The following is a 21,801-nucleotide window of genomic DNA, read 5'->3' as shown; positions in this document are numbered from 1 at the left end:
TTACATTGTGAGGAAGCTGTGCTTGAGGCTCCTGAATTACCATGGGAAAAAAATTGCTTGTTTTATGGGCGACAACATCACGCAGAGTGAGGGTCATTTTGCGCCCCTGAATAGTTTGACTAACACCATAATGTGTCTAAAAAGTAAAAACGCTTCTTCGTTCATTCATAGCACGGGCCTCGTTCTCGAAGACTCCATGCCCTCAAGTAGCATTCATGGGATTATTGGTCAGCTGCCAGCTCGTAAAATGATCACGTGCTACGTGACGTCAGAAGGCAGAAAAAGAGTGTTCCACACTCGCTGTCATGGCTACCTGCGGCGCTAATTAACATTCCGAAGTTTAAATCCACACATTTACCCGATAAACAGGACGGAATGATGACTGCCGCCGTAGCTCAATTGGTAGAGCATCGGACGCGTTATTTGAAGGTTGCAGGATCGCTCCCTGCCGGCGGCAAGGTATCTCTTTGTCAAGTTTATTGGTTCCCATTTATGTCATAACTACCGGAAATTACGTGCCCTATGCACATCTTGCCTTGACTGTCTCTAATTTCTCATTTTGGTCTTCCTAACAAAGAAAAACCCAGCCTTTAAAATTTCCCCTTATTTGTTGGAGTGACATTTGCGAAATTGTGGTAGTCACTGGAGCACCTATTATAGGCTTTCATGTCAGAGATAAAACTTTGCCGCTTGAGATTCTCTAAAAACCGCTGTTAGTTTATAATCCTCAGTATATACTTTCGTTAAACATTTGGAGATACCGCACTATGCTTTCTTCTAACTTAACGTTTTTGTAATTTTAGTAGTGCTATCGACAGCTCTGAAGCAGAAAAATGTAATCCACAACCTTTTAGCAAGTTGCTAGAAAAACATACGGATTATTCAGAAAGTAAAAATGGGAATTAACGAAAATTTCGCCCTCCTTCAGATTGTGTGAAGCAGTGGAAATTTTTTTTTCAAGTACAAAACACCCTTGCTCAGAAATTCCTAAGGATTGTTGTGCACCGTCATGTCAGAACAAAAGTTTAGAACAAAATAAGGTTTAGTTACTCGGAAGTGGATAACGTTAGATATTTGAGTGCGGACATGTACCCAAGAAGCCAGAAACACGTTTTCTTTTTGCCCCATATGTTCCTTATTGCGATCCTTTCGCTAGCGATACTGAAGCATTTTACATCACCTGTGTAAACAACGCCCAAGGGAACTAGTTTATTTTACATTATTTGAGTCAGTTGTCTGCTCTAAGTACATTAGTCTTCTCTTATGTGAGCTGCAACAGCGTAATATCTTTTATCACGTCGAAATATCAAAATTACTCCAGGAGATGTTTCTAACATCGTAGTCATGGAAAAGAAGCTGACCTTTTTAGGCGAAGAATTGATACCCGCGCCAACCAACGCCAACGAAAGTGTTCCTAACTCCTTTTTTAAGGCGAAAGCCTTTAATGTCTCATACTCGTAGTGGCCTTCCGTCCGTGCCCTGGCACGGTGCCAGCTGTGGCCTCTCCCCCTCACACTTTCTCAGCAAACACGTGATGGCACAGCGGTACATAGCAACAGTTGCACGTTGCTCCTTCCAGCGCGCTTTGCGCAACAGGCGCGCAACGCGGCGACGGCATCCTGCGGCGGCGTCTGTCGGCGACGTAAGAATGTGGATTCCCCCGATACCATCGCATAGTCAGTCGGAAGGCCACAGACTTTCGCCGAACACACTTTGGAATTTACAAAGTTTCCTTGTGTTTTTTACGCATCATGTTTCCAAGTGTGCTTCGGGCTATATCTCACTTGTCTTTTCTTTCTGCCAAAGGTATGGGCTGGCCTTCTATGCTCCTTGGTGGCCTGTGTGGCAACTGCTGTTTTGGTAGACATCGCTGAGCGCATCAAAGAAGGCGCGACCATCAGAATGGGGAGAATCTTTGAGGAAAATTGGTGGCTGTACTTCTCGGCCATGTTCATGGAAGGTAGGTTGCACTTCTCACAAGTTGCTTTGAAATAACGTATGCCTTGGCCTCTTACGCGCATATGCTGCAACGGCGCACGATGTACAATAACACTAACTGAAAATAAGGACCGGTCCTTGTAGGCAGTGTAGCGTTAGAGGCTGGCTGTCTGACGTAGTGAAGTTGCTTCAACAACTGTGTTTCACTTGGGTATTGCCACTACGCTATCGAATTGACCAATGTTGCCTAGTGTTGGCTATATAACAAATAAGGTCCGCTTGTTTTGCATCATGAGGCTAACCCAATAATGGCTAATGTTGACTTGCGGTGGCCGTCCACGCTTGTACTGCTGAAATTGCGTTCACTCAATCGCGTTTAGCTGATTTGTCTCCTAAGTTTTTTTCAAAACACCATACGCATCTTATGACAAAAATGAGGTGACACGTTATCCTTATATTTGATCGAAAAGTACGGGAGTACAGGGGTAACTACATTTATCACAGATAAGACTAGAGATTATTACGGTAATGTTGAGTGGGTCACTTCTGTCACGCAGAAGTAATCCATATCCTTTCACTTTTAGATGCCTTTGTTTGTTTTGTAATGCTTAGCTGAATATGCTGTATATTAGTTTTTCTGTTTCTGTTAATACAAAGTCAATAGTTGAACGGAATCAAAACTAGTGCTTGCCTGCTTCGACAATTTTTTTCTAGTATACCGAACGACATTATTCCGTCTTAGTCATAAAAATACAGATGTTCAACTTTGGCTTACTAGACAGCAGAGCAGAGTTCCTTGGCCAATATTACGCTTAATGTTAGTTAGCAAACGTAAATTCTGACAAACTTGAATCTATAAATTTTGATTCTAGACATTTTTATTCTACACAAATACACATCGAGACTTTTCCTGTGATACCTAAGCCACAGAGATTGAGCAAGTATATACACCAAAAACACAGCGCTGTGTTTTGAATCGGTCACATAAACGCTATACAAGCATATGGCAACATTGCTTCTGAAAAATTCCCTAAACAAAAGAAAGTCGTTGCTCATTTTGCTATGGTAACCACACTGCTGAAATAAGATTACAGCACCCTTTTAAAGGGACACTACAGGCAAATAACAATTTATGTCAGAGTGAATGCACAAGGTATGACAACGTCTAAAACGGCAATATTATCAACAGCAGTGCCCTACTTACCGAGAAATTAAGCTAAATGTATCACACGATGAGCGCCACGAGCGGCACATTTTTGAAATTATCCCGATGACGTCAGAGTTCGACTGCAATTATTCACTGGTAATCAAACTAGCTGCAATAAAAAAGAAGCTTCCGCGCATCAAGGGACGTAATAAAATGCTTCTGGTTCGTTTCTGTTCAATTCATGGAAAAAATAACCGCTTTGGCGTTGCCATGGGGAACGGCGTGCGTGGTTCAAAGGTTCCGTTTTCACCGAACTGCGCTTCGCCCGGCGCCCTGCTTCGCTCACGCGGTCGCGTCTCAGTGGTAGTTTCGGTATCGCGTACTGACGCGTGTGTTTTGCGCGCTCGTGAAAGTCGCTCTGAGATCAAGACCGACAAAATCCCGCATGCATGTGATGTTGCCAGATGCCCGAATGGCACACGCCGCCAGTGCACGCCGCCGCGCAGTAAACGCGGGCAACGTTGGGCACGGCAGCCGTGACGCGAGAAACACCGCTTTCAGGCGGGTAATCTTAAGTGTGCTAACGCGACGCGGACCACTAACACGTGATTTCATTTCAAAATAAGCACTTCCTTGGCACAAAAGTAGCACTTCGAGGTTTCTGGACCGGTATTATTGCGATAGCAATTATATAGCCACTCTAGGCTGATTTTTGTCGTCGCCGTCTGCCGACGCCGTCAAGTCCCGGAAATGTAATGTATGTATATACATAAAAAGGCACAAAGAAAAATAAAACAGAGAGAGAGAGAGAGAAGAAACTTTATTATAGAAGAAACTTTATTATAGAAGAAACTTTATTAATAAAACAGAAGAACAAATTTCTGAAGTACCCGACCACGGATTCGAACCAGAAGCTTCTCGCTCACCAGCGCGGTGCGGTAGACAACTCAGCCACACGTCATGTATGCGCCAGCGAAATAACGGGGAGCTATTTATATACACCATGTACCGCTAGTGGTAAGCAAATCTCGGAGGAGCGTGAGCGTGTTTTCTATCACGCAATGCTCCTAATGTTCTTTCAATTTAAAAACTGCCCTTGAGTCGCACACGACAACGTGGCCCTTCTCTGTACCCACTCGTGATGTGGAAGGAAAAAAAACAAAGAACACCGGGAACACCTAAAGTAGGAACACCTTGCATTACACGCCCCCGTGTGGCTGGAGACGCAGGGGGTAACTCCACGTGCCACAGTTTAAAAGAACAAGAAATATCTACCAGCGACTGATTCTCCATGTCGACACGTGCAGACGCAGCTCTCCTAATTTTCTTTCATTACGAATACTGCCCTTGAGACGCGCACGACAAAGTGGCCGCTCGGGATGTGGAAAGAAAAAGAAATCCACAGCATATCCACGGGGTGAATGATGATGAGTGGGGCGAAGCTCCGGAGGGAATCATTGGTAAAGCGTGAATACTCCGAGTAATTCGCCCATTATATGATCAAGTAAACACGCGTGAAACACTGTGTATATATTAAACATCAAACTTTTATTGTACTGTTGGCTAACGTGGTCCCTTCATTACAACGGTCCCCCTAGCGTACGTCGCCACACTAAATCGAACGATTGCGTTCAACCAATGACACGCGCCATATGTGAATCTTCCGTGAATTCTGCCCTGTACATCATCAGCGACGTGAGACCGGGCGCATTTATACTAAAGGGTCGATGAGAGTCATGGCGACTTGCAGCTCACTTTATTTTACATATACGCTGTGAATTTTTATTGTTTAATCACGCACAGGAGAAATCTCACACGGGAACTACCTTGGAGGTGAAAATCCAGTGCCTATATATACGGGGTGGTCAGTGAACGGTTGTGCAGCGCGAGCAGTCGGTTTTTTCAATCAAGAAACTCGCTAGCGGACGCTGCCTGCGTCGGCCTCCCGAGGCGAAAGAGGGGGGGGGGACTAGAGCACGCATCTGCAACGCAGCGAGCGCGGAGCGTCGGCGTCGCGAGGCGAGAGAGAGAGAAGGGGGGGGGGGGATACTGCACGCATCTGCAACGCAGCGAGCGCCTCCGTGCCATCTAGGGATCTTTCTGAGAACTAGAGGTGGCTACGACAGCGCCATCTAGTGAACACTCAAAAAACTAGAGGTGGATACCTACTACTACTACTACATACTACAGAGGAGGGACATATCCACACCCTAAGGAGCTTCGCCCCTAAAAAAAAGAACGCCGGGCACACCTTGCATCAGACGCCCCCTGTGGTAGCAGACGCAGAGGGTCACTCCACGCACCGCAGTTTAAAAGAAGAAGAAATATCGAAGAGCGTCTAAATTCCAAATTTCCCCGCTTATATTAACCGCCGGTCTCATGGCCAATCCCCTGTAGTGGGTAAAAGCCAAGCATCTGATTCTCCATGGTGCATAGCTGCAGCGTGTTGCTCAAGCACATAAGCGTAACAACTGTGAGAGTTGCTTGTTCACGCTTGCCCTGTGCATGCCTGTGCGTGTATTTAGGGCGTCCTTCTTTGTGCTACAGCTGCACGCTGCAAGTATCGAGCTGCTTCTGGTTCTTCGTGTGACATTTCGATTTCTTGCTATCGCATTCATTGCTTTGCCCTTGCGGCTAAACTGTGACTTTTAAATGCGAATCATTTCTTAGCGAACCTCTGGCACTTTGAGCGTTTCTATCTATCTATCTAGTCGCCTACGTCTGGGTACTCTCATGATCGCCTCCTCAACTTGGTGTCGACCAAAATTGGCATGGGAGGGTAAGGAGATTTGCCGAATAGGACTGTCGGGTCATAACGTGAATAACGTGAAAATCCTGTCGCGTACGTCGTCAAACCCTTTCCTCCAGACACGTGTGGCACATACCCGTTTACCACGGGCCGCGGTGTACGGGTATGCGCCACAGGTTATTGACAGTTTATATCTACCCAGGAACGGCGAGAACAGACATTGGTAACTTAAGTGCGAGAGCATTAAGAAAAACCGACATCGGCAGCGTTCACACGAAGAATGGAAAGAATGAAAATTAGGATCCCAGCAGGAATCGAACCCAAGCATTCTGCGTGGCATTCACGTATCCTACCACAGAGCCACGCCATGCTTATAAACTGGTTTGGAAAAACAGCCTATGCAGGCGTAATGTCGGTGCAACGTCAGTAGTGGTTATGGTGCTGGCTATCTAATATTGCAAGAAAGCAATAAACGCTACATGACACTCCTACGATGTGTACTCCTATGATACAGGCGTCATATCAGATTAACGTCTGTGGTTCCAGTGTTCGCTCCGCTTTTACAGAAGTCTAATAAACATTACGTTTGTATTCATATGATTCAGCAAGCCATATTGAAACATTGCTTGACCCCGGAGGAATACCTTAACGAAAGTTAATCGTATGATCTTCACATCATCGCACCGTAAAGTGCACTTAGTCCGCCAGAACGACGCCGTATCTTCATCTTCATTTCTTACGAGGCTGGGCGATGGCCTCAAGCTGACCGAGGATGATGCCAGATTGACTGACAGCCGCTTTGTAAACTAGGCTACGTAGGCCACATGCGCCCAGGTAGTCTACGAATACGACAAGCGCCATCCACTGATGTTGGTCTACGTAGCACTTTCCAGGCCTTCAAGCCTCGACGGCCTATACCTCACCAACGCGAAGGGTGACTTGAGGTTCCAACATGTTGCCGGCTCCATCGACATACAATTTGTCGACGAAATGAACGAGGCATCCACGATTGCCAACAGCTGTATTATACCTCATACTTCACTACACATGGACCTCTCGTCACCGCGATCACGACCGGATCCAATAACACGTCATGACCAACTGCTGGTGCTCACTGACCATGGTGATGCTGACCTCATTCAAGAATTGTCAAGAACCTCTTCCACACATGCACACGGGTTCGTGAAACGTGCGTGCGTTCTCCATCTTTAGGGGCAAGTATAAGCACTACATATCAACTTACAACTTCTGGTGCTGGTAATACCAGCGTTGCCGTTGGCAGCGTTACCCAACTGTAAACAACTGATTATATAACACATATGCGACTCTTCAACATATATGTGTGGGTATAAAATTTATACAGATCTTTAGCGTCATTTTGTAACGTTTCGCTCAGTAAAAAAATTACGCCGCAGTCACCTTCCAGCCGCATGCTTCGCATAACATCGATTCCCACTGTACGTGGGATCTGCCGAATTTTTGTCAACAATCAACGTCGACTTAATATTTGCCTTCAGTGTCCCTTTAACAGTGGACTCTGTCGAAGTATATGAATGGTGATTGCGAAACAGGGACGTCCGCTCTTTTTTTATTGCGAGAGCAATTATGTGGATACTCTCGACAGGTTTTTGCCGTCGCCGTCACCATCATGTTCCGTATCAAGTCCAAGTTGATAACATCCCCCCGCGCATCGTATATTCTACCCGAGGGTAAAAGCGCGTGAGCGGGGGCGACAAGCGCTGCTGAGGCACAAATCAAACAAGCAGGTCCATCTCCGCCGCTTGGAAGGCGCATACGATAACGTCTCCCCGTCTGTATCACCTGCCGTCGCATGCTCAAGCACAGAAGAAACACCCCAGCCGTCTTGAACGAGCACGAAAAGACGCGGAGGGGGGGGGGGGTCGCACGAGCAGCAACTGTGAACATTCAGTCTAAGGGCGCGGTCGCGATAGCTGGCGCGCATGCTATCTCGGCAAGCATCAGCACACGGCTCGTATACCCTTCTACATGCGGAGCTCTCAACGCCGAGAGACTGTGAGAAGAGAGCATTTCACCCTGGAGCGGCCGTATTCTCTTGTGCCATCGTTTTCTAGAATTACGCGATATCGAATCTAAAAGAGTTAGTTGCCAGCGTTGCTTCGTATGTTATTACAATTTGTTGCTATCGTATTCATTGTTTGGCCCTGGCGGTGAAACTGATTTTTTATATGAAATTTTGAGAATTTGAGGAAAACAGCGATAGTCAGATATTATGCATTACTGCTATAAGGATTGAAATATTAAATAACTTTTTAATTTCACTCAGTATATACAGGTGCGTCGTGTAAACATATTTGCACTAACAATTTATTTGCACTAACAAACTCAGCCTGAATATGACTTTATTAATCCACTTTGGTAGCATTATGTTCCTGATGATTATGTTCTATACTATAGTGTATTCGTACTACGTCATAAAACGTGTTTTCTCATGGCGAACCTATACAAACCTTCTTGTAGATCTGCACATGCTGAATCGCGCATTATTGTTTTACGTGTGTTCATTTTTACGATTTACAGAGAATTTCCTCTTTCATACACCAGGTATTGCCTCCCAAAATAAAATGATAGAGGTAAACATTTTGCGCATTGTGCTCGTAACGCACTTTTTCACGTACAATTGCTTGAAGGATGAACCGGAATATAAACAATTGAAAGGTAAGGGGGTAGGGAGGCAACGTCTTATCAGATGGCAATATTACAGCGGTCTTGCACCTTGGGCCACCTAAACATATGGCATGAGAAAACGGCGTTGTTTGGCTAATGTAAACCCGCCTTTCAAAAATAAAAAAAATTGTTAAAGGAAATTGGCTGCCTAAATGACAGACCAGCAGCATATCTCCATAAGTTCACCCGTAAAATACCTCTGAAGTAAAGAATCTTGCGACACAGGTCCTTTTTTTTCTGCAGCGGCAACGCGCACGCCCCAAGGCACGCCGGGACGGCTGGTTCTCGGCGCATGGTGGTTAACCGTGCTTGTTCTGATGAACGCTTTCACGGGGCACATGAAGGCCACCATGATGCTTTTTCCTGAACCGGAGCGCATCGACAGCTTTAAAGATTTAGGTCGGCGCACTGACATTCGCCCTTTTCTTTGGAAAGGAGGAGCCTATGAAAACCTCCTCAAGGTAATAACCACGTCATGCTTGCTTGTTTGTTACAGAGAAAATACCAGAGCCGAACAAGCGTTTTAAAGCAATGTGCACGTGCGCTGTGCTGGAACTGTGCGGCACGTAGGGGCTTCCGCAGCCTGAACAACTTTGATACCGATAGGTCTACAACAGCATGAGTTTCCGAGAAGTCATAGTCTTCGCTATCCAAATGCTGCAGCGAATTCATAATTCAAATTCATAATCGAAACCGAGCTCACAGGTCCCGCTGTAGTTAGGCACACACAAAAATTAGGCTTGCTTGAAATGCGAGCGCTTAACGTAGACAAGCACGTTAAGAAATAACAGACGGACAGGCACTTGTCTGTGTGTTATTTCTTTACGTCCTTGTCTACGTTAAGCGCTCGCATTTCAATGAAGCAGAATGGATCACCAACTAGCCCAGCCAGCCATTTTGACAAAAATTAGGGCTCTGAGCGGTGCCGTATTCGTTAAAGAATGATGACAAATTGTGCTGTCAAGTTTTCTTAGCGACAGCAATCGCTATTAGAATATACTGTGACATAACCGCGAATGCAAGGTATTCAGATGGGCTAGTAAATACATGTTCTACTAAAAATTCATATTTGCACTTCGCTTAAAGCCTACACAATTAGCAACTCTAATTTGTATTGATTAAATAAGCATACATATCATATCAATTCAGCGGCGACCTATTTTCCTAATGCAATTAAATAAGCAGTTATGTTTGTACACGTAGGTGAAATGTTTGAGGCCTGTGTACTTGAATTTAGGTGCACGTTAAAGAACATCAGATGGTGAAAATTTCCGGAGCCCTCCACTACGGCCTCCCTCATAATCATGTCGTGCTTTCGGGACGTAAACGCTCAGCAATATGTGTGTGCACGGTTACAAGGATCATTTACACGAACACGTGCCATGATAATCGGAGTGGAAAGGGGACGAGCAGTGATGCAATAGCGAAACACGACGCACCATAGGGATACACTAAGAAGAACGTCCTACGTTAAAAATATTCACGTAGTCAGTGATTTGTAGATGCACTTTTCTGCTTCAAAGCCTAGATATTTTTTCGTTTCAAAGGCAATTCAACGCTTATTGAGACGACTGGTGCTTGGCGCCCGTGGTAAAGCCCCTACTGAGCCGATACCGGGTGGCATACGTAGACAGGACGCATTAAGGTGTTTGAAGGCAGCGTAAAGATATCGGAAAAACAGCGTGGCACACGCGTTTTGACGATTGGTTGTGCGAATAGAACGGCATAGAGGTCAAAATCAGTACGAGACTAGCCATTCTCTTTCGACTGTTCCATGCTATTTAACACCAATGTCATACAACCCAGGCAGTTACTAGTGGTAGTGACTAGAGCACTGCACGGGATCGGGCCTACCCGAAAACCCGGGCCCGGCCCGGCCCGTGGGCCGGGCCGGGCCGGGTAAGGTAGCTTTCACGGCGGTCCCGGGCCGGGCTCGGGCACGAAGCTCCGGGCTTAGGGCCGGGCCCGGCTTTGAGGTGGCGGGCTCGGGTCGGGCCGGGCTTGGACTTTGTTCGGTTCTTAAATGGACACTATAGTGAAGCACTGAATCGTTTTAGAGTGATGGAGTGTACTCTAAGAACTCTAATGCCATTCATTTCGCCGTCATATCTTTATTATCAGACGAGAAAATGAAGGTCAAAATTCCATTCTTTAAAATTTTGCGCCGAAACTCCAAGCATGACGTCACGGATTTCAAACTGTATTTGTCGTATTTGGGGGATACTGGCTCTACAAAATTTCCTGACACTGGGTATGTCAAGTCAATGGCCCCCTCAGAGATCAATGTACTTCATTTCTAGTGATTAGGAACTACGTAGGCCTCATTAGACGCCGTCAGAATCTAAGATGTCACGGAGTCTGCTGCGCGAATTTCGAATGAGCGTCGCCACACGCATTTATCTTTTTGCGCGTTTTCTCGCTTACCAAGAGTCTTGTCCCGGCGAGCGTGGTGGTTTATAAACTGCAAAATAGTAATTTACTGATAATAGATATATTGTTTTTCTTTCTAGTACCCCTTGTTCCACATATGTTGTGCATACGTATATGTTTCACGCTTTCTCTCTCGAAAAAAAAACGCTTTTTTCATGTGGGGCAAGCTAGTTGGAGAAATTTTATTAAGGAAAAGTACTGAACTTGTTTTGCTCCTTGCATATGGGGCTACTCGATTTATCTTAAACCGGTGAGCGAAAAGTAGGTATACCAGGTGCTTATATAGTTAACATGTCGTTATTCTGTGTTTTATTTGCATTAGTTATCATTTTATATCCAAAATGCTAATGGGGGGACAGGCTAGGTCGTATCAAATGTCAGCTAACGTTGTCATTTAAAAGAAGAGCTTTCCGATATATCACATATGGGTCGTTTCTGAAGGGTATTTGGCGGCAGTATTCCAAAACCATATCGATACCTATCTTCAACATGACTAAAATCTGGACGCCGATTTTGAAATATAGAGTTTTGTTTCACGGTTAGGTATCAACACACGGTAGCCGCAGGGGATGCCTCACGACAGCAAAGCTTTAGACCTGTCATGCCTGTGCAGCTTAAAGGGGTAGCGACACCATTTTTCGAAGGCGCGTTTACTCTGCCATTCAAATCTCCTGTATGCAGAGACGGCTCTCAGCAAGTGTGAAGCTCAGCAAATGCTGATAACTTATTTTATTTTGATATTAAAGTTAATTTTTCCATGGCGCATCTACTGACATCGACAACAGCTTCACATCAAGCTACAGTACAAATTCTGGTGACTTCACGCAGCAGTCTGGCTAGTTGTGATGACGTTAGGTATCAAAACTTCCAAGATGGCTGCTTGTGCGTCATCAAAACTTCCAAAATGGCCGCTTGTGCATCACCAACGGAGCGGCGGTGCGGAGCGGCCGTGGAAACGTTACCATATATTGTGCGAGCACATGACGAGAAGCTCATACCGTGTTGTGACGTCAGGGTACAGTATGAACCGAAACTAGCTTTTAAACACATACTGTAATTACTTTTTCAGGGCGCACTCGCGCTTAGCACTTCCTTTACTATAGGTTCTTGAAGGAGTACTGACACGAATTTTTAAAATTTTCGGATTGTTGCTCTAAATAAAATTACTGGTGTCGAGAAACCTAAAACGAATATTGTGGTGCCTGGGAATGCATCGTATATATTTTAATTACCGCTACCTTAAAAAGACACTTTCGGTTTCGATACCGAGGGGGCGGCTTCTCAGTGACGTTCCATGTCAGTATGACGTCACAGGGATACAGAAACTCGCGACGTACTAGCGGCGAATCCGTCATCTGCTCGTGGTGCACATAAACAACGATGAGTGAACTGTCGTCCAGTGACCCTGACAGTGATTTCTACGATTTAGGCTGCATGCAGGACGCAGAACTCGCAAACTCGGGGCAACTGTCTTGACTCGTCGGGATAATGTCCATTGCAGTGGGGCTGGCTTGCAGATGCTCAGCGACGAAAACTTCAAAGGCAAAATAAAATATTTTATACGTGTTCTCCGACACCGGTGTGTGGACAGCGTTGACACTGCGTACCAAGGAAACGGAAAATGTCCCTTTTGCGATGTCTCAAAATCGTGTCAGTACTCCTTTGAGGGCTTGACCTTCCATTTTACGCAAAAGAAAACGACAACTGAAAATATTTGTTTCAGTATCCCTTTAAACACATACTTATCAAGAAAATGGGACGAAGACAGTCATGTGCGGGCCGCGGGCCTCTAGGGAGAGGCCCACGGGCCGCGTGTTTGGGTCCCCTGCACTATACAGGTATAGTGTGCAGATCTACATGGTACTGCTGCAACACCGTCGGAATGTGTAGGAATAGCATAGGTTCAAACAGCATAAGGCGCGAGGCAAAATATATTTGCTTGACGAAATATCACGCTTAAGAAAAGGCAATTACGAATTACGTGCCGGGTGATGTCCCTTTACCTCAAAACATATGCACCCAATGAGAAAGCGCCGAGAAGCTTATTCAAGCATTTATTACCAAACTGTAACGAACACCGAAAATAGATCAAGATCGCTCCGTCCACCTCCTGCCAATCCTACCCGCGTATTCCAGTGATCATCTTCTACCAGTACAACATCGTTAGAAAGGCATAGAGCATTATGACATAGAAAAAAATGGCGCGGTGCAAGCCGTGCATAACATACACTGCTGAAAACTGCCAGGAGAAGCCCTCATAAAGGAGCTTTATAGGTGATACTGAAAACATATGTGTGCCACGACGTTCGGGAACGCTAGAAATGAAGGGATCAGCTTCACAGCTACGTTCATTCTGCAGAAGTCCAGAAAGACCTCCTAAATTTGCTCCAGTGGTAGAAGTTAAGAACAACGACTGCCGACACCTTCACAATTTGCAAGGCAGATGTGCACCCCTGTGACAAGCGCATGCAGTGCGAAAAAAGCGCCAGGCCTGCGCTGAAACCGCAGCACAGTCACAGCGAAAGCTGGAAGAGCGGCGTTTCTAGAGCCGTTGTAAGCTCTGTTGGGGCTACAATACAAGTACACTAGAAAGGTACCCACTACGCCATAAATCACAATTTTTGTGAAGTTGGGAAGCACCTACTAAGCCATTATTCGTCATTCTGCGGAGAAGCGAGGCACCAGCTACACGTCTGTAAGGCATTATGTGCACTTTGTTGAAGCGACGACTGATGACGATGAAGAATTATGGCTCAACCCTTTGTAATGGGTTGGAAGTTTTAAACGGCCCACCAGTTATGTAATTTGCATTGGGTGACGCCCGGTCGCTATTTCCCTCTCCCGTCATGCTGTATAACATACGTTGACGTGGGAGAGAGACCGGGGGGGGGGGGCAAGAACTTCACTGAGACGCAGAGGAAATGGATCATGCGCTTATGGGCTTCCTTGGCAGCCAATACAAGTGCACTTGCGATGAACCCAGTATGCTATAAATCATTCTAATTTTACTGAGACCCCAAGGAAATGGATCATGCGCTTATGGGCCTCCTTGGTAACCAATACAAGTGCACTTGCGAGGAATCCACTACGCTCTAAATCATTGTAATTTTACTGAGACCCCGAGTAAATGGATCATGCGCTTATGGGCTTCCTTGGCAACCAATACAAGTGCACTTGCGAGGAACCCACTACGCTATAAATCATTGTCTTTTTTGAGAAGTAGGGCAGCAGGCACTGTGCTATTTTTCGTCATTCTACTAAGAGCCGTAATACCTGCTTAACGCATGTAAGGCATTATGCGCACTTTGTTGATGCTGTGCCTGATGACGACGAAGAATTATGGCAGAGTCCTTTGTAATGGGTTGGAAGCATTCAACAAGCTACTCGTTGCGCAATTCGCATTGTGTGACGCCTGGTTACAGAATTCGCGTTGTGCGACGCTTGGTGCTCATTTTACTCTTCTACGACGCTATATTGCATATGCTAATGTGGTTCCTTCCCGACATGAAGCCTGTATAGGACCTTTTTGTAAAGCAGTTTCAAGCACCGGTATGGCTCAGAGGTTGAATACTGGGCTCCCGCGCAGAGGGCCCAGGTTCGAACCTCGTTCCATCCTGGAATTTTTTCTTATTTCGTTTTTTTTCTTATTTCGAGCGATACTGGTACGGACACCGGCGGCGGCGGCGGCGGCGGCGGACAACTACGGCGCCAAAAACGGCCGGTGAAATGATCTCATAACAGCTTTCGCTGTAAAACTTTAGCGTGGCAGGATATGTGATGCAATGGTGGATGGCGCGCCTAAAGCCGGAATCTCTAGATAATTTGATTTTTTGCACACTAACACGTGAAGAAATAAACTACAAAATATGCCACAAAAGACTTGTGGACTGTATATAGTAGCAGTGGTGTGATAAATAAAAAGAATTCTACCACAAATAGATTTTTGTCCTTTCGGCTGCCTATACGTATTTCTGACAGTACACGAGGTGCACACGCTTCGTTATAATTTTTATCTAGGTTAGTGTATTTAAAACAAGGTAATAAACTTGGCTTTCTTTCTGTATATTGCTGTGGCAAGGTGCTGCGATGCTGATGACAGGTGCTACATATCCAGAAGCCGGGTGCACGATTGTGTTTGTCGTTGGAGCATGTTTTAAGTTTCAATGAAGAGCGCAAGGAAAACAAATTGAAGAGAGCGTTCTGTTCTGTCTGCTCTGTTTTATTCACTTCTTATCGAAACTGAACTCATGCTAGAGATCACTTTCCTCGCTGCAATATCTGCTACAAAACGCTCTTGATGATCCCCATTGCATTTGCAAAATAAAATAAAAAACAGTTATAGTATACCATTGCCGAGCAAACATTCATTGTACCTAGTACTCAACTGTTTCCACCGTGAGCACCTTTTTACATGAAATTGCCGTAGGTTAAAGTAGAATTGTTAGCGAAACATTCGCCATCAAAGCGTCGATGTTTGCTACTTAACACTTGCTGTAGATTCTATGTTCTGGCAACACCACCTATATTATTGGATCGGGCCTCTGTCGGGCCTGATCTGCCGTCGGGCCGGGCCGGGCCGGGTAGGCGAAATTTTTTCTCGGGTTCGGGCCGGGCCCGGGTCGCGCATTCAATCACCGGGCCGGGCTCGGGCGGGTAAACTTGAACGAGGTCCGGGCCCGGGCCGGGCCCGGGCTGAAAATCACGGCCCGTGCAGTGCTCTAGTAGTGACACGAGTTGGCACATTGAAATAATCAGTGCAATTCTACACTGTGTCCACACGAAGGCACCAGCTGAACGTGCAACCTCGTGTGCCACCCGCTGAACGTGCATCGTGAACGTGCAACCATTTATCTTTGCTTGGAGTTCCGAAAAAGCAGCTTTGGCATACAACTCCCATTTATATAAAATATGAGGACGTTACTTACACAAGGAGTATAACAATATAACTTTAATGTACAGGAATACCTGTAACCGACTATGCAAGTAAGTGTTTCAGATTTGCAATGCACAAGCCCTACGAATGCCACGTAATAGCCACCGAGCCCGCATAAATTCAAACAGTACATTTCGACCCAATATATTTCGCAAACCCTAGCCAAAACGACAACAGCTTCGGGAAATGTGGAAGCTTGTATTGATGATAGTATTCTTACAGCAAATGCCGCTGGAGCCTTAGCTGTTTTTAAGCTGTTTGAGCTTTTCGTTCCGCCAGGTAGCGAGAACAGAAATTATCATCATCATGAACCCGCACACGCTGCATCGTGTTTCTCCCATTCGTCCTCTGTTTCACATTCTGGTTCGCTCCCACAACGCGTGCGCCATTTTCAGAGGCATGGGATGCAATAATACGGATTGGCGAGAGAGCGAGTACAGAGATAGGCATATATAGACAAATAAGCAGGTACGAAGAAAGAGGGAGACAACAGGGAATGAAAGGGAAGAAATGGAAAAAAAACACAAAGACAGACAAAGAAATAGACAGAGAGAGAGAAAGAGATAAAAAGAAACAGACACAAAAAGGAGAAAAACGGATATCAAGAAAGAAAGAGAGAGAGAATGAAATAGGAAGCAATAAATGAAGAGAGAGAGAGAGAGAAAGAAAAAGGAAGAGGTGGAGAACGTGGAATCACGTATCATTAGTCTCGTGATGTGTTTTTGACAAAATCACGTAACACTTGTCACACGACATGGTCCTGCCAAAATCACGTACCAGCAGTCACGTGGCGCAAAATCACGTACCAATTGGCCGCGAGATCGAGCGGAGTCGCCGCCTAGCGGCTTCTGGCTGAACCGCACCAAGTGTGGATTGCTCCGTGCGTCGTCTGCTAGCCCCGTTGTGTTTGCATGTGCGCGTACGTCATGCAGATCCTCAAAAGGCGGTTTGTTCCGTTGCGTTAGTGCAACTTAACCCGCACGTACGTATGCCTAACACGATATAAAGAAGCATTTGGCCTTGATCGGCTATATATGTACTGTAAATAAGATCAGAGAGTGCACTTGTCGAGAGTGCTGTGTGTGGTCGTCGTACCCTCCATTCATGAGAGTCATATCAGTGTAGGTGCCGCTCTGTGGTTCAAGCGCATTGCAAAGTGCACTTGGCGTCGCCCTAAAGATGAGAAGTATTAAATCGCATGTGAATATAGCCTTTTAGCGGCGCGGTGGTAAAAAAAGGCTCGCATGTACTTGAGCGTTGTTGTTAGGTGTTGTTTATACGTTACGCGACGAGCTTTAGTTGTGTACGGTCCTGGTCTCACTAGAGAGAAATATTTCTGTTAAGTGACGTCTGACACTTCGGTACTTAAATTGTCCCCGAAAAAGAACAGATAATGAAATGACGCGCAAATCGCAACAATGAGTTGATTTGCGCAATTTTAAATTGTGGCGAAATTTATATAAAAACACCCGTGTACTTAGAATAAGGTGCGCGTTATAGAGCGCTGATGGTCAAAATAATCCAAACGGCGTAGTTTGCGTTTATGTCGTAGTAATTTCATGCGAAGCCACATCTTTTTTTCTTTACATTATCTTGAGCGTTTGTGTTGCGTTGTTTAGATTGACAGAAGGCAGCGGACATTATTCGTATGAAAAAGCGTACTTTGGTCCCGTGAAATAACCGGACCTTTGTTCCATTACTGTCGTGCAAGTGATCAATCGAAGAAATTTCCGTGCTGTACAGTTACCTTTGTGTACTGTTACTGGAATAAAAACAAGCGTGTGCGTGTTAAACGTCTCCGTAGCGCTAAAGCGCTGTCAGCCACGTAGCTTTCCTCAGTAAACCTTTAAGCTGTCCTACATTTCATGGAGAACTGAATAAGAAATGCGAATGAATATTTGAGCACGCAGTGCACAAAGTGCTATTTCAACTCATCGTGCAGGAATACGGGCTTTCTTTTTGTTGAGGAGCATCCAAATGAACAAGAAGTAAATAGTTAATTCAGTCGCGCGATACAGCAGTTCCGTAGTAGGTGGAACACAAGCCAAACATGTAGAAATAAAACAACAAAAAACGTCACCCATTGCGAAAACGCTGACTGTCGCCGAAGGCGAGCAACCCGTTCGTTGGCAGAATACGCTTCTCTCACAAGTAATTTTAACGTTCGGCGGGCTTCGTGCATTAATTCGGGAATGAAGAGTGCACATATTACGACAACGCTGCAGTCAACGCATTTTAATTGCCGGAAATCGGGTCACATCGCTCACAACCAAGCGCTGTTGTGCAAGTTTGTATACGCGCCGACAACCGCCTATCCACACTATTGTGGCGACGGTGCTGCCACCTGTAGCCCGATCTCGCGGCGAATAGTTGCGTGACATGCTCCTGCCAAAATTACACAGCACTAGTCACGTGGCGTAAAATCACGTAGCCCTAGACATATGAGATGTTCCCGCCCAAATCAGGTAACAGTTGTCAAGTGACGTGTTCCCTCCAGGAAAATCACCTAATAACAGTCACATAACTCCCGCCAAACCAACGACATGTGTTTGGCTTGAACATGTCATGTGGCTAATGTGGCGAGAACATGTGTGGAGACACGGCCTTCGGGGGCAGCTTCTTGCTCGAGACTCCGAACACTTGTTCCGCTGTTGATTCGAGCCTTGCACCACTAGTGCAAGATGCGCCGATATTACGGGCAAAAATAATTGTTTTCGTTTGGGCAGTAAATGCTTTTTAGCAGCTATTCTTTTCTGTTGAAAAAGCCTACCTTAAAACTTTTTCTCAGCTTAACATTTCGGTAGGTGTAAGTATTTGCCATTCTCCTTGCCAAAAACCCTTCCCTCTGCGTGTCTTTCGACCTGTCTCCTAAAAGAGCCGATCCGATCAAGTTTAGATATAGCTGCTGCTTTTTGGCAATGTGATTATTCACAGACGAAAAAGATTTATTTACAATGAAATGTTTCTCAACTACGGTTTCTGTCCGCATTTTTGAAAGGACCCTGCACCACATGTTCCACCTTTGTTCCTCCCCTACCCAAAACCTGCGCTTGTCGCTGTTACCCTTCCGCTTCCAGTCTCCTCGTTCCTTCTTATTTAGCACACAAGCTCGCCCTTAGGGGAGGAGTCTGAACAAAGCAAACTTAAAAAAAATTACACCATCTCCCGCTAAAGGGGACCATGAGGCGATGCGAAGCCGGAGCACTTGCACGATCGCGTTCCGTTGGCGTTCGTTCGGCATGCTACCGACCTCGCGTCGTGGAACGCGAAGAGGGACGCTGCGCGCGTCGTATCTTCCATCTAGTCTGGCCGTTAATTCTCACAGGGCGAGCGTGGCGAACGCGGTCGACAGGCGGGCGAGAGGGGGGCAGCGTAGCAGGGAGAGAGAAGGGAGGGGACGCGCATGCGCTCGAGCTCATCGCGGCGTTGCGCAGGAGAGAATTTCGGCATGTCTAGCCCGCGTTTCAGAGGAAGAGCGGAAAGGGGGAGGGGAGAGGGGTATGGGAGAGGAGGAGGGGAGAAAGAAAGGGGAGAGGAGAATGGGAGAGGGTGAGTGGAGAGTGAAAGGGGAGAGGGGAAGGGGAGAGGGAAAGTGGAGAGGGGAAGGGGGAGGGTGAGTGGAGAGGAGGTGTGTGGGGAGGGTATGCGCATGCGCAGTAAGAGTGGTCACGCCGCACACCACCACCACCGGATTGAGCTCCGCCTTATGATACTTCGCATCTAAAACGCTTCTAAAGAACGAATATTCTGCACTGACATGCACACATTCCTACGTCGAACCTTTGCCTCCAGCGACATTTCCTCTTCTACGGTTATTCAGTGATAGCCTATGAAGCATGAATACATGAATAAGAATTGTCCGGATATATTTTAAAATCAAAGGCAATCCTACAATCGCTTGGTACTCACCTGCTTTGAGTACGATTCCTCTTCTGTCTTATTTTCAGTATTCTTTCTCTGTATCGTCTGGGCAAAATAGTTACTTCCTTTATGGTTTCTGTGGTCGCTGCATGCTATTTCATTCTATTGTTATTAACATCAATTGTGAATCTTGTTTCATTGTATTGTTCTGCCTTGACTGAATGGTATATGCAGAAATCATTGGACGTCGAAGAGTACCGCAAGGTGTGGCACTTGATTGTTACTCATGACGGCCTTCGGGAAGCCAAGCACCTGTATGATGATGAAAACCTTCGAGAAGTTCTGGAGGGAAAGGCGGTCATCGTGAGCGACTACACCACGACCCTATACCATGCCTCCCAAACCTGCCGCCGCCGCCTCGCAGCTGGAAGCTACTACTTCGCTAAGGAGCCCACATTTTCCACAAAGCTGTCAATGGCAGTAAGCAGGAGTGTGAACCCGGAGCTCTTTCAGCTTATCAATGAAAGGTGCGACCTTCGGAATACTAAAGTGCATAAAACACCATAAATGTCCAAAGATGCAATTTCAGAAGATTGTAGACGTCTTGAGCACGTGGTTCATAACTGCTCCTAAAAATCCCGATAGATTCTGACTTACGTTGCTTTAAACTCACGTTCCAAAGAGTGTTAATAAAACACAAAAAACAATTTATTAGAAGAAATGTTTTTAGGAAAAAGGTTTTTTTATTATTTTATGCTTTTGTTCACTGTGGACTTTTGCGAACTTAGCTATTGTCGACTGTCGGATCACCAACATAATCCTACATAAGCATAGGCCCCTTTTTCTATTTTTTTTTTGCTTTTTATTACGCCGCAATGCCTTCACAGTTTTTTTTTTTGTTTTCTTTGGTCAGTAACACAGGAGTATAGCTTTCGCATTCGCAAACAAATATTCACGGAAATGATCCCGGCCATGGGGATATGCAGCCAATATAAGTCTCATTTTACAAATCACAGCAGTTTTATTTCGAGTAGCAGAATTGGCACGCTGTACTTGAAAAGTAGACCCAATATCCAGGCTCTATGATAAGTCTACTTGTTTCCGTAATCCTACAAGATCTGTCCAATGACCGGATCGTTGTCTTCAGCATCGCCACCGTATAGCTTAGGAAATTTGCGGACGTGGCAAAACGTAAGTGAACGCTCACAAGTGGCCCACTTGTAAGCGGTCCCAACTGTCCTGTCCAGTTGCGCCTATGGGTTTCTCATAATTATTGCCTAAACAAAAGTGCGTGTACGACTAGGAAAATATCGTGGTTTATTTTTTATAGGAAACACTATGACGTGAAACCAGCTAGAGAGCAGTTAAACACCTTGCCACAGTTTTTCCCTCCAAACGTGTGCACAGAGTCCAAGGCTCAGTCATTGTCGCATGAGATTTTGGTGTTATGTCAAACAGATCCAGTCGGCTGGTGGAAAGTGGTGTTATCAAGGCGTGGATGGAAACTCAGTGGGGTGACTGGCAGTCCTGCCTTTTGGCAAAACGTGAAGAGACGTACACCGCGCTGTCCCTTTTCGAGACGCAGTCCGTGTTCCTGCTGTTTCTTCTTGTTGCCGGTGTCTCCGTCGTCGTATTCCTGGCGGAAATTTTTATCGGAGGTAAATATCGAAGTTATACTTAGCCTACCCAGCTAATGTAGCCTAAATCTTTAGCCGCTGGTTGTGTACTGTATTTGATATTAGTTAAAAGTAGTCCGATTCTGGAGGCATCGCAAAACCACGTTGGATGCAGAAACCGCATTCGCTTCAAACAGCGTTTTGTAGAGTTACGCGAGATCATATCCAAAGGAGCTATACGCAAGCCTAACACCCCAATTCGTTGCTAGCGCGCAATCATTGCTTCGTCCTTCCGACGAAAGCGTGATTTTTGTTTTGTGAGAGAAAAACTGTTAATAAAATGTGTTACAGAAGAGTATATCAGAAACCACTCATTTGGGCACTATAGTTGGCTGCTGAGAAGCGAAAGTCACCTAAACGA

The 21,801-nt window shown here is 45.7% G+C and overlaps 1 protein-coding gene across 1 annotated transcript; it reads left to right on the top strand.

The window, feature by feature from the left end:
* Positions 1-1,902: 1,902 nt before the first annotated feature.
* Positions 1,903-21,199, top strand: LOC119378642 (glutamate receptor ionotropic, delta-2). Its single transcript, XM_049411786.1, has 4 exons — positions 1,903-1,960; positions 8,784-9,001; positions 19,999-20,291; positions 21,172-21,199. The coding sequence occupies exons 1-4, from the start codon at positions 1,903-1,905 to the stop codon at positions 21,197-21,199; spliced, it is 597 nt and encodes a 198-aa protein (XP_049267743.1).
* The last annotated feature ends 602 nt before the right edge of the window (positions 21,200-21,801 follow it).

This window comes from Rhipicephalus sanguineus, unplaced genomic scaffold (genome assembly GCF_013339695.2).
Source record: "Rhipicephalus sanguineus isolate Rsan-2018 unplaced genomic scaffold, BIME_Rsan_1.4 Seq9061, whole genome shotgun sequence".
In the NCBI taxonomy this organism is placed as follows: Eukaryota; Metazoa; Arthropoda; class Arachnida; order Ixodida; family Ixodidae; genus Rhipicephalus; species Rhipicephalus sanguineus.
The sequence above is the reverse complement of the archived record's forward strand: the minus strand, read 5'-3'. Positions and strand labels throughout refer to the sequence as shown.

Coding starts and splice junctions, on each gene's coding strand:
- LOC119378642 (XM_049411786.1), top strand. CDS start 1,903: ATGGGGAGAATCTTTGAGGAAAATTGGTGGCTGTACTTCTCGGCCATG. Junction 1,961..8,783: donor CTCGGCCATGTTCATGGAAG/GTAGGTTGCACT, acceptor TTTTTTCTGCAG/CGGCAACGCGCACGCCCCAA. Junction 9,002..19,998: donor CCTATGAAAACCTCCTCAAG/GTAATAACCACG, acceptor TGGTATATGCAG/AAATCATTGGACGTCGAAGA.